General features: G+C 52.8%; 1 protein-coding gene and 1 pseudogene across 6 annotated transcripts in view; both read left to right on the top strand.

Annotated features, from left to right (window-relative positions):
- LOC137640043 (uncharacterized) overlaps window positions 1-16,691 on the top strand; it is a 74,553-nt gene that overhangs the window by 5,492 nt on the left and 52,370 nt on the right. For all 6 annotated transcript variants that reach the window (XM_068372430.1, XM_068372427.1, XM_068372426.1 and 3 more), the window contains one exon: window positions 15,186-15,942. In XM_068372430.1, the coding sequence (XP_068228531.1) occupies window positions 15,477-15,942 (466 nt within the window). In that variant the 5' untranslated portion in view covers window positions 15,186-15,476. The remainder of the gene's footprint in view (window positions 1-15,185; window positions 15,943-16,691) is intronic.
- On the top strand, window positions 1,826-1,943 carry LOC137640329 (5S ribosomal RNA; annotated as a pseudogene).

The following is a 16,691-nucleotide window of genomic DNA, read 5'->3' as shown; positions in this document are numbered from 1 at the left end:
GGACCAACGGTGTTCTGTCGCACGAACCAACGGTGTTCCGTCGCGCGAACCGACGGTGTATCCATTGCTCGCCTACGGGTCATCGCTCGCCTATGAACTTTCGGATTCCGACCACCAGCAATCACCCTTCCTACCACGCTCGCCCTCCTTCTGGGCTCCCTCGCGCACTTTCGTCTGCGCTCCTGCGTGCCCGCACATGGGCGCTTCCACGTTCGGCCACGCGCAAACCATTGATTTACCATCGTGCGAGCGCCAGGGTGATTGCGACCGTGATTCCCGTCGGGGTTTCGTAACATGGCCAGCCTGGCGAGTCTTCTGGAGCGTATTTCCTGAACACGGTCTTCACCCCGTAAACGCAGAACATGGCACATGCAAGAGCAGGAAGAATCTTCAGGGAGGTCTGAGCAACTTTCTTCTTTCCAGAACCTGGGTTAGCCCTTCCTCGTCATTCCCTGGAAGGGTCTTGCCAGGGAGCTTTCCGTTCGAGATTTCTCCGTCGGGCAAGGGGTGACTGGTTTACCCCTTCCTCTTCTCCATCTCGTGGAAGGGGCTTACCAGGTCCTTTCCCTCCTCGGTTGCGACCCGAGGTTTTGTACAAGGAAGCTCCAGGAAGGTCAGGGGTACTTTCCTCCTCTCGGGCTCTAGCACCTTGGCGTTTCGTCGCCAAGTTTCGATCTTGCGGGCAAGCTCGAGGTTGGACCATCTAGACGCAGTGTCCGAGGGCTTCCTCTCGAGTGCCTCATCCGTGGATGTCGACAAGCTCAGACACTCTTCCATCCTTTGGAAGAGCTTGTTTGTGCCCAAGGACAGAGACATGGACAGCGGTTGTGCGGAGGAAGTCGACTTCCGTTTTCACTCCTCCAAGGCGCTTTCTTCCAGACCCTGTAGGCCTCCAGCGCCTCTTCTTTCAGCCTCGTCGGCCTAAGTTATTGGACCGGCTACGGCAGCTAAGACAAGGTGTCCAATAGCAGTCCCCTCCTGTCAGGGACAGGTAGCACGGGAAGCTCTCCTGGGGGGGCATAATCCTAGAGGGAGCGGCAGAGTTCACAAACTCTAGGATTGGTAACCCCCCCTTGCAGGTCTCATGCTGGGAGGATGCCTAAGGTTACTCATCCGGATAACAGCTTCCCGATGCCGATTCCTACACGATCTCCGTGATCAGCCAAGGATATCGCGCCTCGCTCTTACCATCTCTCCGTCTCTGTCAGCGAATTCAGTGTCATTGAACCTCTATGCCATGGGGTCGGGAAGAGTTTTGACCGTTTGGGCAGAATGATCCATGCCTTAGGAGAAGGTCCTCCATATTGTCGTCGACGGCTTCACCCCCCGGCTTCTTCAGTCGATCCTTTCTCGTAGGAAAGCATCTGAGACGGGAATTCCGTGGTCGACCTCTCAGCTCTTTTCAAGTTTGTCGGACAAACTTCGTCCAGCGTGGGACAGCAGAATCGATCAGACTGGTAACGAGGCAGCAGGGCTCCTTAGGCCCTGGATCGGAAGGACGGGTACTTCCAGTTTCCATTCCATCCATCTTCCAGGAAGCTCTTGGAATTCAGCCTAGACTTAAGATGCGGTGTGGCGATCCCGCCGCGGCATCGCAGGATTTTCTCCAAAGAACTCTCCCTGCTATCCTCATGGCCGCTCAGGAGCAGGCTTCCACCTCCTTAGCCTTTTGGAGGTCTGGTCAACTCCGGTAGGCTCGGGTTCGACCTTCTTCGACGCCGGGACAGGCTTCCGGGTTCTTACCATGAGTGAGGGATCATGGTAATTTGCTAGGAGCCTTCTCTACTTCTGCCTCAACATCTGGGGTATCTAGCCATGATATTGAGTCAACGGCCTTACCACGTTGGAGACACCGCTTCTCGTCCGATCAGCGAAGTTAAGCAACGTTGGGCTGGTCAGTGCTTGGATGGGTGACCGCCTGGGTACGCCAGATGCTGTTGCCTCCTTTTCTGAGCCTTCCCTTCAGTTGACTGTGGCAAGGCTGAGGAGAGTCGCAGTACCTGTTTTCAGTCAAGCAGAGCTTTCAGCCCTACCTTGGAACGTTTCCTGAGTCTCTTTTCCTCATTGACCAGTCTAAAGTCCCGAACGGTCGCCTCAGGATAAGTTCCCTCTGGGGCAGCCCAAGTTCCGGTGGTATCAAGACAACGATTAACCGGACTTTCTGGCCCTATGGGACCAGCGGAACGTTTAGACCTGCAATGGGTGTTGACCTATGGAACCTCTTGATGGGAGTGGATATTCTCGTCCTTTCCCCACATTTTGATGCTGTTCTCGGACTCGTCAAAGAAAAGGTGGGGGGGGGGGGGGGGGGCATGTTCCGGTTCAGGCCTATGGTCAGGACCTGAAGGATACCTCTCCATCATTCAGGCAGGCTTAGGGGCCGTAGTCTGGCCCCTCTACAGATCCTACAGTTCCTGCCGAGTCGCTCCGTGCGCGACGGCTTCATGGTACTGGCGTATTCCAACCAGCAAGGGACGCATTTTCATACCTTCGCATCTTGCAGTAGAGATACTGAGATGATCCGAGTTCCTCTCTATACCACTATCGGCTCGCTCATTCCGGGCAGAGGAATGTTCTCTCCGACTACCTGAGCAGAGCCTCGCAGATAGAGGGTACCTGGGGGTCTTTGGCCTTTAGTAGCCAGCAAGTCCTGGCCTGGGGGACCTGATTGCGACAGCCTGGAACTTAAAGCTTCCGCTGTTCTTCCCCCCAGTCTCAGACCCCAAGACTCTTTGGCAAAATGCTTTCTGGTGATGGTGGGACAACATCGACGCCTGCGTCTTCCCACCATTGTTGTCTGTTGAGAATGGGTCTCGACCAGACCAGGTTGTCTGTCAACCTTTCGATGGCCCTGAGAGCTCCACTGTGACTATACGCGGAACGGTTTCCGGACCCTCTGCTTCCCCTGACGGAACTCCCGGGAGAGCTTCTCCCATGGCACAGGCTACTCAAACAACCACACTACAACATCTTTCACGAGCCGGGGCATCGCTTCGGCTTCGCGCCTGGAGACACTACGCCGCCTCCTCAAGAAGAGACAACCCGCTACAGTCGCGGAGCGGAGGTCGCGTCACCTGCGATAGTCATCCGCAGGGGTCTACCAGGCGAAGTGGAGAGTCTTCTGTGGTTGGTGTTGTGGGAGAGATACCTCTTCCCTTGAGGCCTCTTCTCCAGCAATAACGGACTTATTGCTTTTCGGCGGGAGGAAACTCCTTTCCGCTCTCGGCAATGAATCCTGTCGCTCAGCCTTTCTCTGGCCTTCAGGCTGAAAGGAATAGACTTTTTCCTTCCCGCTGGACCTTTCTTCGCTCATGCGAAGCTGCGAACGTCCCTGCCCCCAGTCGGAGTGAGACCTCCTCCATGGAGCATGGTTCGGACTTTTTAGTCCCTTAAGAGATCTTCTCAAGAACCATTACATCAGGCCTCTGATCGTATTCCGTCTTGGGGGACGGTGCTCCTGCTCACTCTGGCCTCGGCCAGTGTGTAAGCAATTTTCTTGGTCTCGTACGACTCCGCCCTTTCTAAGGGATAGGGGAAGGCAACATTCAGGTTCGCTCCTGAGCTGTTGGCTAGACTCAGAATCTTGGGGTCCTGGCCCTTCGGTCCAACTCCTTCAAGATTTTGAGTCGCCATTCTGTATCAGATGACCCAAACCTTCTCCTTCTTGCCAGTAAAGGAATCGAGGGGTTATCCTTGGGAACAGCTGCAGTTTGTCCTCACGTGCAGCCGGGTTGGGAGCACAGGAAGGACACAGGGGAGAGTCTCCAATACTGTATACCTCTTCAGCTCGGACTCAAGGACATTCATCTCGACCTGAATCCAGACCCTCCTCCATCACGTCGCCCTACAGCACGATGTCGGATACATCGCAACGTCCCTGGCCTTCGAGTAGTACTACTCTGTGACGCAGGTGCTACAAGCTGGAGTCTGGAAGCGTCTAATGACCTTCGCAGCCCGCTTCCTGCAGGACGTGACCCACAGGAGTATCGATACGTTTCTATCGCTCTGTGGTGGCTACACAACAGCTGGTCTAACCTCAGGCTCCTTTTTGGACAGGTAGCAGAAGGTTGAGGGCATTGTTATCAGGTTTTAGTCTGCATGAACGAATGAAGTATGTCTGGCCCTTACTTCTTTCTTCATCGTCCCCTCTACTGGGGAAGCAGCATCCTGGTCTCTGCATAGCTGACCTCAAACCTCTGCAGGTAAACCATGCTTCCTTGTGTTCCGAGTATTGAGTCAATACTGTCGCGTCCCCCATACCCTGACGAGTTGGTATTGGGAACGTCCTAACCCGGAGTTCCTTCTGGAACTCCAGGTCAACTGCCTAGGACGGGTCACACTTCTTCCTTCACACACAAGCTTATGTAGGCCACACGTTTCCTTGCGGAGCAAGAAACTTGTGAGGTGCAGGGACTCCTTTTCTCGAGTGCCACTCACTCCGATTTTGAGTCCCCGGGTAAAGTAAAAGCCAGTATGGCTGGGGACTTTCCACCCTTCCTAAGGGGTAAGTCACCCAATGTAAATAGCGTGGTTTGTATTTCGGTTACGGAACAAATGACAAATTCGGAGATAATTTGTATTTTTCCTAACCATTCAACCCTTAGCTATTTACACATGTTTGCCCGCCAGCCCTGTCCCCCAAGACAAGTCCTACCTCTAAGTGAAGTGAAGCAGTTCACCGGTGTGTGAGGGGGGGAGGGGTAGCCAGCTACCACTCCCCTACCCCCCGCTAACTAGCGCGGGGGTAATATACTCTCGTAAAATTCTAATGGCTCGCCATTTCAGCTACGCTAAAAGGTAAACCCAATGTAAATAGCTAAGGTTTGTATGATTAGGAAAAATACAAATTATCTCCGAATTTGTCATTTTTATGACTACATATATGCAGATTTATACATAAAAGTATATTTGTGTGCTCGAATACAAAGTTTGATATACATATTCATATAGTAAGGCAAAATTAGATGGTTTTCAAAGCCATGGTCAGGCAAAATTGGACTGGCAAACTTCTCACTTTTTTCTTGGTGAGGCAAAATTGGACAATCTTGGATTGCGGACACAACAATCTATCTAAGTCTATAATTTTTTTCCAGCATATTTATATAGACAGGGACTACAAATTGTCATAGTTTGCCCAACTAAGCGTTGGCGCTTAACGGAGATACAGATGCGTCCAAAATTGCCTCACTGTCCAAAATTGCCTCGCCTCCAAGATATTTTTTTTATTGCTGAAATAAGAGAATTTCTAATTCTTTGAAAACATGTTTGGTATTTGGTCATAAATTATTAATATAGATTTTGTACAAAGGTTACTAAAAAGGTGTCCAAAATTACTTCACCCTACTACTGTATATTACTTTCGGCGTAGGTGAAATGATGAGCCATTAAAGTTAAGCAAGGGTTAACTACCCACTCCGCTAGTTAGTAGGGGGTAGGGGAGGGTAGTTTGCTACCGCTCCCAGTTACACACCTGTGATTTAGCTCAATTTGCTTTTAGCTCGGATGGTGAACGGAATTTGCCGCTCTTCATCCTTTGCCTTTATTTGGACTGCCATTAATCTGTTTTTACTTTTTCTTTTTCTAGTGTGTGTTTGTGAGTTGACTTCTGCAACCATGCGCATCTGCCCTGGACTCACCGGCTGGCCCTGTGGAACATTTATGTCGGCGGTGGAGACAGATCCCCACACCATTTGTCCCACCTGCCGATGTCAATGGTGTGATAGTGATAATAAGTGTAATGAGTGTAGGGAGTGGTCTTCCTCCCAGTGGGAGAGGTTTGGGCGGCGGCAGAAGAAGAAGTCTAAGCGGAATATTTCTCCTTCGAAGGTTCCTTCGAAGGGAGGAAAACCCAAGGCCTCTTCTTCCGTCTCCCGACCCTCCACCAAAGCTCCTACTCGTTCGGTCTTTTCCGAGAGACCATCGAGTAATAGCGTAGACCAATTTTATATCGGCCAGCCCCGGTACTCGAGAGATAGTGTTGCTTCCCCTAGCGAAGCGGCCCCACCTCTCCCCCCGGGTGAGGCCTTGTCACTAACTCCTTTGTTACAAGTTTGGTCGTCCTTGAGGCTCTCGGGTCCACCCTGCTGCAGATCATCCGCGAGGGTGCTACTGTGCAGTAGTCATCGTCGCCGTCAGAGGTAGATCCTCTGGCCCTCGTTGACATTGTGGAGTCAGAGGTGTTACCTATAATCTCATCCGACTCCTCTGCCCCTCCAGACTCTCCAGTGGTTGCTGCCGACTTAATTTCCCCTGTTCCTGATCATCCTTCGAGGGGGTAACTATAAGTCCAACGTCTGTCCCTCCTGCGAGTGTTTCGTGTTTCTTACCCTCGACGAAGTTCACTCATAGAGACTCCTCTTCGGTGGACTGCTATGGCGTACGGTCAGCTTGCTGATCCAACGGCCTCTAGAGGGCGTCTTCGTCAGAAAGCTTGCCCTTCACTTCACCTTAGAAGTCTCCCTTCACCATCGGTGAAAAGGCGCCTCTTCGGCTCTTCTGCTTCGTCGTTGCAGCCTTCACCTGCAGAGGAGCCTCCGCTGCAGTTATCCTCTGGACCTCAACCTTCGACCGTCATTGGACCTGCTACTAGTCCTCCGACTTCGGTCCTAGACCTCTTTGCAGATCGTTCGCGATCTCCATCGGTGGATGCTCGCCCTTCCAAATGGCACATCCCAGTTCCTGACCTACCATCCATCAGACCTGCCGACCTTCCATCACCGTTCCTGTTCCCCGTAAATCCTCTTCAGTGCCTAACGAAGTGTGCAGCTGCGTGCCATTCCCCTTCAGCTCGCCAACCTCCTGCAGGAGATCAGCGCTCACCAGCAGCTCGTCAACACCAGCCTGCTCGTCAGCGCTCTACAATGCTTTGGCACGCCCCTTTACCTGCTCACTCTCATAGACGGCAGCTGCAACATACGCCTACGTGCCAGCGCTCTCCTGCGCGCCCTGCGCCCGCGGTCTCCTATGTGCCAGCGCTCTCATGCGCGCTTGCACTCTCCTGTGCGCGAACGATCTCCTAGATGCCAGCGCTCTCCTGAGCGCCCTGTGCCTACGCGTCCACGATATCCTACGCGCAGGACATCAGCGCTCACCAGCAGCCCGTCAACACCAGCCTGCTCGTCAGCGCTCTACAATGCTTTGGCATGCCCCTTCACCTGCTCACTCTCATAGACGGCAGCTGCAACATACGCCTACGTGCCAGCGCTCTCCTGCGCGCCCTGCGCCCACGGTCTCCTATGTGCCAGCGCTCTCATGCGCGCTTGCACTCTCCTGTCCGCCAACGATCTCCTGTGTGCCAGCGCTCTCCTGAGCGCCCTGCACCTACGCGTCCACGATCTCCTACGCGCAGGACATCAGCGCTCACCAGCAGCCCGTCAACACCAGCCTACTCGTCAGCGCTCTACAAAGCTTCGGCACGCCCCTTCATCTGCTCGCCCTCATAGACGGCAGCTGCAACATACGCCTACGCGCCAGCGTGTCGGCTATCGCCCGCACGACACCACTCGTTCGTGGGCACAATCCAACTCTCGCCCATACGTCAGTTCACACCTTCGTGCCAGCTATCACCTGCGCGTCAACTTTTGCCCGTGCACGCCAACAACCTCCCGCGTGCCCGTATATACGCTAATCTTCTCCCGCGCACAGGAACTACACACGTGCAGGTCATCATCGCCTCACTCCCCTCCCCGCAAACACATTTCAGTGTGCCCTTCGGGAAAAGGGAAACAGGATCCCAAAATTGCCTACTTCTAAGGCGGACCCACCTATTACAGTAACTCCTCGTAGGGAACCTTCTGTCCCTTTCCCTACAGGGGATCTGTCTGACAGTGCTTCGGTCAGTCAGGAGCCATGGTTCAGTGCCCTAGTCAGAGCTGTGGCACAGCCATTGAATCCTGCTCGCCTGGCCTCTCATCAGAGCAGCCTATAGCTCCAGACTCCCGACACGGAACCATGGTTTCCTCCACCCCACTGAAGAGGAAAAGAGGAGTTTCCGACGCGGTCACTTCTTCGAGGGTGAAACTGACTCCAGTCGGGCTATCAAGGCTAGTCCTTCCAGTATCTCCCCAGGGATACTCTCCCAACTCACCTTTACCAAGGTAGTCGCGTGAGGAAAGGCCCTCCTCCATTTCACCGTCGAAGGAAACCTCCCTTCACGCTGAGAGTTCCCCTCCATCAAAGATCAGGAAGGACACAACACCTTAGCCTTCCTCGGAAGGAGTCCAAAGACTCCAATACCCTGCTAAAGTCCTCATCCAGGACTACAAAGACGAAGACAGCCAGCCTCTCGAGGGATGTCCGCGACCCAAGCCGGGAAGAGCTCCTGGGGATGGAAGATGGAGACTTCGCTGCAAGTCCGACGTCAAAAGGGGAGCAAAAAGAGTCAGAACATGCATTCTGGCAGGTTTTGACTTTTAAAAAAGGGTTCTCAACAAATTTTCCAACCCAGAGATACTCCCTCGAGAGGGCAAGGACATGGTCTTAGACCATGTCTTTGGCACCCAGAAACCCTCAACGACCTGTGCAGCCCTGCCCTGGTCTCAAAGGTTGAAGGGTGCCAGGGCTAAGATAGCCTAACAGCTCTCCTAGTTTGCCTCCTCCAACCATTCCGGCTCTACCAACAAGCTCCTCCCACCTCCTCGTGTACAACAGAGGAGGTACTTTGAGATCCTGGAGGAGCCCATTCCAGCTCTTCCTCTACACCACTTTCTGGAACAGCTAACTAAGGGGATCTCTCTTGAGACTCTTCAGCCGGCAGGTCTCTTTCTCGGCGGCCGAAGTTCTTAATCAGGAAAAGGTCACAAAGGATGCTATGCAGGTTACTTCATGGCTGGATGTCTGGTTAGGGACCTTGGGAATCCTGGTACGAACCGAGGATTTCTCCAAGGAACGTACCAGGAAGGCAATGGAGACCTTCCTTTTCTTAGGCACTCGCACGATCGAGTTTCTTGCCCACCAAGTTTCGAACTTGTGGGCAAACACCATCTTGAAACGTTGAGATGCGGTGTCTGAGAGATTTCACCATCAGGTCCCCAACGTCGAGATAACTAGGCTCAGACATTCCTCTCTAGAGGGAGCCCACCTGTTTAAGCCTAAGGACGTGGAACATGCTGCTGAGAGGTGGAGGAAGTCTCATCAGGATTCCTTCCTCCATAGGGCTTTGACATCCAAGCCCTATAAACCTCCAGCACCTCAGCAGTCCTGTCCAACCAAGACCACAACATCGAAAACAGCAGCGAAGACAGTGGTGTCTAATAAGACCTTTCCTGTCAAGGACAGAAAAGGCAAGAAGTCCTCCAGGGGAGGGAAAAATCCTAGAGGGAGCAGCCGAGGCACTCCCCCTGCTTCTCCACCAGTGGGGGGATGCCTACAAAGTTGGACGGACAAGTGGAAGCAACTCGGGGCCGATCCCTGGACAATCTCCATGATTCGTTTAGGATATCGCATCCTGTTCATAACATCTCTCCCTCCCCTGACCAGGAATCCAGTGTCAATAGACTCCTTTGCCATGGGATCAGTAAAGCGGCAGGCCCTTCGGACAGAAGTGCCAGGTTTTTCCTGCGCGCCTACGTTCTCCTGCACTCGCGCGCGCAGTAGCGGTCTAGCGCTCGCCTGCTGTGGACCACGATCTCCGGTAGTTGAGTCTCGCCGTAGATCTTCTTCCTGCGCGACAGCGCTCACCTGTGCTTCTGACCTTCTGTGTGCCAGCTCTCTTCAGCTCGCCAGCGCACATCTGCGCGCCCTTTCCTGCTACGCACCATGGGCGCCAACGGTTTCCTGAACGCCCACGATTGCCTGCTTGCCAGCGCGCATCGGCGCTCCCCTTCCTGATGCACCTGTGCGCCTTCTGATTAGCGCGATGCGCGTCAACGTTTGCCCTCACGCCCACGATCTACCAGATCTGGGCGCAAGCAAGAAGATTTCCTTCGCCTTCTCGCCGACGATTTTCTCTAGTCTCTTACGCGTCAGCGATCTCCTACGCGCCCGCGCGATTCTTCGCCTGCGCGCAAGCGTTTTTAACGTGCCACCGCTCGTCAATGCGCCATCGCTTGCCAACGTGCCATCGCTTTCCAACGCGCCTTCGCTCGCTTACGGTCCCTCGCTCGCCAAGACGCGCCATCGCTCGTCAGCGCGCCATCGCCCGCCTACGCGCCATCGCTCGTCAGCGCGCCATCGCCCGCCTACGCGCCATCGCCCGCCTACGCGCCATCGCCCGCCTACGCGCCATTGCCCGCCTACACGCCATCGCCCGCCTACGCGCCATCGGTCTCCCGGCCGCCTGTGCTCGCCCTCTCGGCTGCGCGCCCATTTTTGCCCGCGCGCGAACCAACGGTTTTCCATCGCGCGAACGCCAGCGCGATTCCCGCCAGTGAGCCATCGCTCGCCAACTCGCCGTCGCTTGCCTACGCGCCATCGCTCGCCTTCGCACCATCGGATTCCGACCACCAGCGCTCGTCCTTCCAACCATGCTCGCCCCCACCTGCGCTCCCTCGCGCTCTTTCGACTACGCGCTCTCCAGCCCACGCGCCTGCGTGCTCGCGCACGGGCGCACCCACATTCGCCCACGCGCGGACCATCGATTTACCATCGCGCGAGCGCCAGGGCTATTTCGACCGCGATTCCCGTCGGGGTTTCGCAACATGGGCAACCTGGCGAGTCTTCTGGAGTGCATACTTCCAGAACACGATCTTCACCCCGTAAACGCAGAGCATGGCACGTGCAAGAGCAGGAAGAATCTTCAGGGAGGTCTGAGCAACATTCTTCTCCTTCTTTTCAGATTCTGGTTTAGCCCTTCCTCCCCACCAGTCCGTGGAAGGGTCTTGCCAGGGAGTTTTCTTTCGAGAATTCTCCGCCGGGCAGGGGGCGACTGGTTTAGCCCTTCCTCTTCACCATTTCGTGGAAGGGGCTTACCAGGCCTTTCCCTCTCCGATTGCGACCCGAGGATTTGTACAAGGAAGCTCCAGGAAGATCATGGGAACTTTCCTTCTCTCGGGCCCAAGCACCTATGCGTTCCGTCGCCAAGTTTCGAACTTGCGGGCAAACTCGATGTTGAAGCATCTAGACGCAGTGACCGAGGGCTTCCTCTCGGAAGTCCCATCCGTGGATGTCGACAACTCAGACACTCTTCCATCCTTGGGAAGAGCTTGTTTGAGCCCAAGGACGGAGAAATGGACAGCTGGTGTGCAGAGGAAGTCGAATCTCGATTCACTCCTCCAAAAGGCGCTTACTTCCAGACCCTGCAAGCCTCCGACGCCTCATCATACAGCCTCGTCAGCCTAGGTTATCGGAACTGGCTCCGGCAGCTAAGACAAGGTGTACAATAGCAGTCCCCTCCTGTCAGGGACAGGTAGGACAGGAAGTCCTCCCGGGGAGGCAATAATCCTAGAGGGAGCGGCCGAGTTCGCAAACTCTAGGATTGGCAACCCCCCTGCAGGTCTCCTGCTGGCGGGATGCCTGAGGTTACTCCTCCAGATAACAGCTTCCCGGGGTGCCGATTCCTGCACGATCTCCGTGATCAGCCAAGGATATCGCGCCTCGCTCTTAACATCTCTCCTCCACTGACAGCGAATCCAGTGTCGCTGAGCTTCTATGCCATGGGATCGGCAAGAGGTTTGCCCTTCGGGCAGAAGGAGCCATGCTCTAGAAGAATGTCCTCCATAGGGTCGTCGATGGCTTCCCCCCCAGCTTCTTCAGTCGATCCTTTCTTGTAGGGAAAGCATCTGAGACGGGAGTTCCGTCATCGACCACTCAGCTCTGATGAAGTTTGTCGAACAAACTTCGTCCAGCGTGGAACAGCAGAATCGATCAGACTGGTAGCGAGACCACTAGACTCCATATGCCCTGGATCGGAAGGACGGGTACTTCCAGGTCCCATTCCATCCGTCTTCCAGGAAGCACTTGGAATTCAGCTTAGACTATAGATGTTCCAGTTTAAGATGCTGTGTTGCGATCCCGCCGCAGCATCGCAGGTTTTTACCAGAGAACTCTCCCTGCTATCCTTCGCTTTCTGGAGGTCTGGCTAACTCCGGTAGTCTCGGAATCGACCTTCTTCGACACCGAGACAAGCTTCTGGGACTTTACCAAGATCTAGGGATCATGGTAATTCGCAAGGAGCCTTCTCTGCTTCTACCTCAACATCTGGGATATCTAGCCATGATATTGACTCCTTCTCCAAGCCTTCCCATCACTTGACTGTGGCAAGGCTGAGGAGAGTCGCAGAACCTTTCCTCAGACAAGGAGATCTTTCAGCCCTATCTTGGTACGTTTCTTGGGTCTCCTTTCCTCCTTGACCCGTCTAAGTCCTGAACGGTCGCCTCAGGATAAGTTCCCGGTTAGGCGGCCCAAGTTCTGGTGGAATCAAAGCAATGATTAACCAGACTTTCTGGCCCCTATGGGACTGGCGGAACGATTAGACCTGCAATGGGGGTTGACCTACGTATACCTCTTGCATGGGAGTGGATCTTCTCGTCCTTCCCCTGCATTTGATGCTGTTCTCAGACTCGTCAAAGAAAAGGGGGGGTGGGGGGCGCCCATGTTCTGGTTCGGGCCTATGGTCGGGACCTGAAGGGTACCTCCACATCATTCAGCTAGGCTTAGAGGCTGTAGTCTGGCCCTTCAACAGATCCAACAGATCCTGCCGAGTCGCTCCGTGCGCGACATCTCCATGGTACTGGCGTATTTCAACTAGCAGGGAGGTACATTTTCATACTTTCACATCTTGCAGTAGAGATACTGAGATGAACCGAAGTCCACTCAATACCACTATCGGCTCGCTCATTCCGGGCAGAGGAATGTTCTCTCCGACAATCTGAGCAGAGACTCACAGATAGAGAGTACCTGGGGATCTTTGGCCTCTAGTAATCAGCAAAGTCCTGGCCTGGAGGACCTGATCACGACAGCCTGGAACTTCAAGCTGCCGCTGTACTACCCCCTAGTCTCAGACCCCAAGACTCTTTGGCACGATACCTTCCTGTGACGGTGGGACAGCATCGACGCCTACGTCTTCCCACAATTTTTGTCTGTTGAGAAGGGGTCTCAACGAGACCAGATTGTCAGTCAACCTATCGATGACCCTGAGAGCTCCGCTGCGACTTTACGCAGAACGGTTTCCGGACCTTCTGCATCCCCTGGTGGAACTCCCGGGAGAGCTTCTTCCACGACACAGGCTACTCAAACGACCACACTGCAACATCTATCACAAGCCGTAGCATCGCTTCGGCTTCACGCCTGGAGACTATACGACACCTCCTCACAAAGAGGCACCCCGCAACAGTCACGGAGCGGAGGTCGCGTCACCTGCGATAGTCATCTGCAGGGGTCTACCAGGCGAAGTAGAGAGTCTTCTGTGGTTGGTGTCGTGGGAGAGGTACCTCTCCCCTTGATGCCTCTACTCCAGCAATAACGGAGTTATTGTTTATCGGCGGGAGGAAACTCATTTTCCGCTCTCGGCAGTGAAGCCTATCGCTCAGCCTTACCCTGGCCTTCAGGCTGAAAGGAATAGACTTTTTCCTCCCCACTGGATTTTTCTTCGCTCATGCGAAGCTACGAACGTACCTGCCCCCAGTCGGAGTGAGACCTCCTCCATGGAGCATGGTTCGGGCTCTTAAGACCCTTAAGAGATCTTGCGAACCATTACGTCAGGCCTCTAATCGTCGCCCGTCTTGGAAGACGGTGCTCCTGCTCGCTCTGGCCTCGGCCAAGTGTGTAAGCAATCTTCATGGTCTCGTACGACTCCGCCCTTTCAAGAGGATAGGGGAAGGTAACATTCAGGTTTGTTCCCGAGTTGGTTTGTAGACTCAGAATCTTGGAGTCCCGGACCTTCGGTTTGACTCCTTCAAGATTTCGAGTCTCCGTTCTGTAACAGATAACCCAGACCTTCTCCTTCTTGCCAGTAAGGAACCGAGGGGTTATCTTTAAGAATAGCTGCAGTTCGTCCTCACGTGCAAGCCCGGTTTGGGAGCACAGGAAGAACGCAAGGGAGGGTTACCAAGTATGCCTTTTCAGCCCGGATTCAAGGGCATTCATCTCGACCTGAATCCAGACCCTCCCCCGTCACGTCGCCCTACAGCCCACAATGTCGGATACATCGCAACGTCCCTGGCCTTCAAGAGGGACTACTCTGTGACGCAGGTGCTACAAACTGGGGTCTGGAAGCGTCTAGCAACCTTCGCAGCCCACTTCCTGCAGGACGTGGCCCACAGGGGTATCGATACGTTTCTATCGCCCTGTGGTGGCTACACAACAGCTGGTCTAACCTCAGGCTCCTTTTTGGAGAGGTAGCAGAAGGTTGAGGGCATTGTTACCAGGTTTTAGACTGCATGAACGGAAGAAGTATGTCTGGCCCTTACTTCTTTCTTCATCCTCCCCTCTCCTGGGGAAAGCAGCATCCTGGTCTCTGCATAGCTGACTTCAAACCTCTGCATGTAAACCATGCTTCCTTGTGTTCCGAGTATTGAGATAATACTGTCGCGTCCCCCATGCCCTGACGAGTTGGTATTGGGAACGTCCTAACCCAGAGTTCCGTCTAAGAACTCCAGGTCAACTGCCTAGGACGAGTCACACTTTCTTCCTTCACACACAAGCTTATGTAGGCCACACATTCCCTTGCAGAGCAAGGAACTTGTGAGGTGCAGGGACTCCTTTTCTCGAGTGCGACTCACTCAGATTCTGTGTCCCCGGGTAAGCCAAAGCTGGGGACTTTCCACCCTTCCTAAGGGGTAAGTCACCCTATGTAAATAGCATGGTTTGTATTTTGGTTACGGAACAAATGACAAATTCGTAGATAATTCCTAACCATACAAACCTTAGCTATTTACACATATTTGCCCGCCAGCCCTGTCCCCCAAGTCAAGTCCTACCTCTAAGTGAGGTGAGACATTTCACCGGTGTGTGAGGGGGGAGGGGTAGCAAGCTACCCCTCCCCTACCCCTGCTAACTAGCGCGGGGGTAGTAAACCCTCGTTAAAATCAATTTCAGCTACGCCGAAAGTAAACCCTATGTAAATAGCTAAGGTTTGTATGGTTGGGAAAAATACAAATTATCTCCGAATTTGTCATATTCTGTCTACATTAAAATGGTTTAGAAATTACAGTACTCATAAAATACACTGTTTCTTATTTGTGCAGTTTTGTTTCATATTGAAGCATAAGAGTAATTTATTTTCATGTGCCTTTTTTTTTCTTTTGCAGATGATTATTAGGAAAGAAATGGATGTGGTTAGAATTTGAGTGAAATTTTCATCAGTGCCAGTAAAAATTTATTTAAAAAATGTTGCTAATTTAAATTTGCCATGAATCTTTCAAAGTTTACATACTTCTGGCTTTGTGATTTCTTCTGTTATCACCGACATTATTATAGCAAAAGACATTTTATTTCGTAGAGCAGTGGAGATGCGAATTTAGAAATAGTCTGTAAGCCCAACAGAATAATCAGTAGTTTACTTTAAGTAAAGTCCTTAGTGTTTAATACTTAATGGAAGAATGAAAGATATGGCCGGAATTGATAAGCAGCACATAAAAGATTTAATTGCTCAAGGCAATAGATTTGAGGCTATGAATATTTTCCTTCAGTGTAAATTTGGTAAACCAGAAAATGGAAATAGTGGAGTAGTGAAGATAAAACGGGAAATTGCAGATGCTGCAGTACCTAGAGTTGAAAAGAAGAATAAAGATATCAATAAGTCATATGATAACAAGGACAACAGCGAGAGTGATAGTGATGCTAGTGAAGGGGGTAGTGAAAGTGAGACAAGTGGGGCCAGTCAGGTGAGCTCCCCAGCACCACGTAGTGAAGCATTAGTACCTGAGGTAGAGTTGAAGGAAGATGAGAACTTTGATGTGGATGTGGAGACTGTTGACCCTCTCTCTGAAGATTTTCTTCCGCGGCCTCAGGTCATGGACCAGTCAGGGCCAGCACATATGATGCAACCCCAACATGATATGCAAGGTATTTACTATGTACTCTTGATTGTAGATTTGTTTCTGCACTAATACAAACTCTTCGCTATTTATACGGTTACTTCGGCGGAGCTGAAAGACGAACCGTGATAATTTTGGTGAGGGATAACTACCTCAACAGCTAGTTAGCGGGTAGGGGTGAGGGTAATGCAGCTATCCCGCTCACTCACACACCTGGGCTGAGCGACCACTTTGCTTTCTGGCTCGGTAGAGAACAGACACACTGTTGCTCTCTCCTGCTTTGACTTGCTTTTTTTTTTTTTTTTTTCTCAGATTGTGTGTGTTTGGTAGTCCCATGTGTACTTGTCCTGGTCGTGAAGGCCACTCCTGCAGTACCTTCATGTCTTCCGTAGAGACGGCTCCTTAACTGCTGTGTCCACTTTGCCGGGGACGACACTTGTGGTGAGTGTACGGAGTGGTCTGCCTCTCAGTGGGAGAGGTTTGGTCGACAGAAGAAGAAGAAGGCCAAGCGTGATTCTTCTCCTTTGGGGTGTTCCTCAAAGTTGAAGAAGCTGCGGTCTTCCTCTTTTACCCCCCCAATCTCTTTCCGAAGGTGCTCCTCTGCCGATTCCTTCCTGGGATCGTCCGAGTAGCAGCACAGACCGGGTTATTCCTGGTCAACCTTGTGGGCAAGGTGGCGGCGCTACCTCCCCTAGTGAGTCTGCTCCGCCCCTTCTCCCAGGGAGCGTCTGCTTTATTTCTGACATCATATCTTTTTGGCCATCCTTGGGCGTTGAT

Source organism: Palaemon carinicauda, chromosome 4, assembly GCF_036898095.1.
Source record: "Palaemon carinicauda isolate YSFRI2023 chromosome 4, ASM3689809v2, whole genome shotgun sequence".
NCBI lineage: Eukaryota > Metazoa > Arthropoda > Malacostraca > Decapoda > Palaemonidae > Palaemon > Palaemon carinicauda.
The sequence above is the reverse complement of the archived record's forward strand: the minus strand, read 5'-3'. Positions and strand labels throughout refer to the sequence as shown.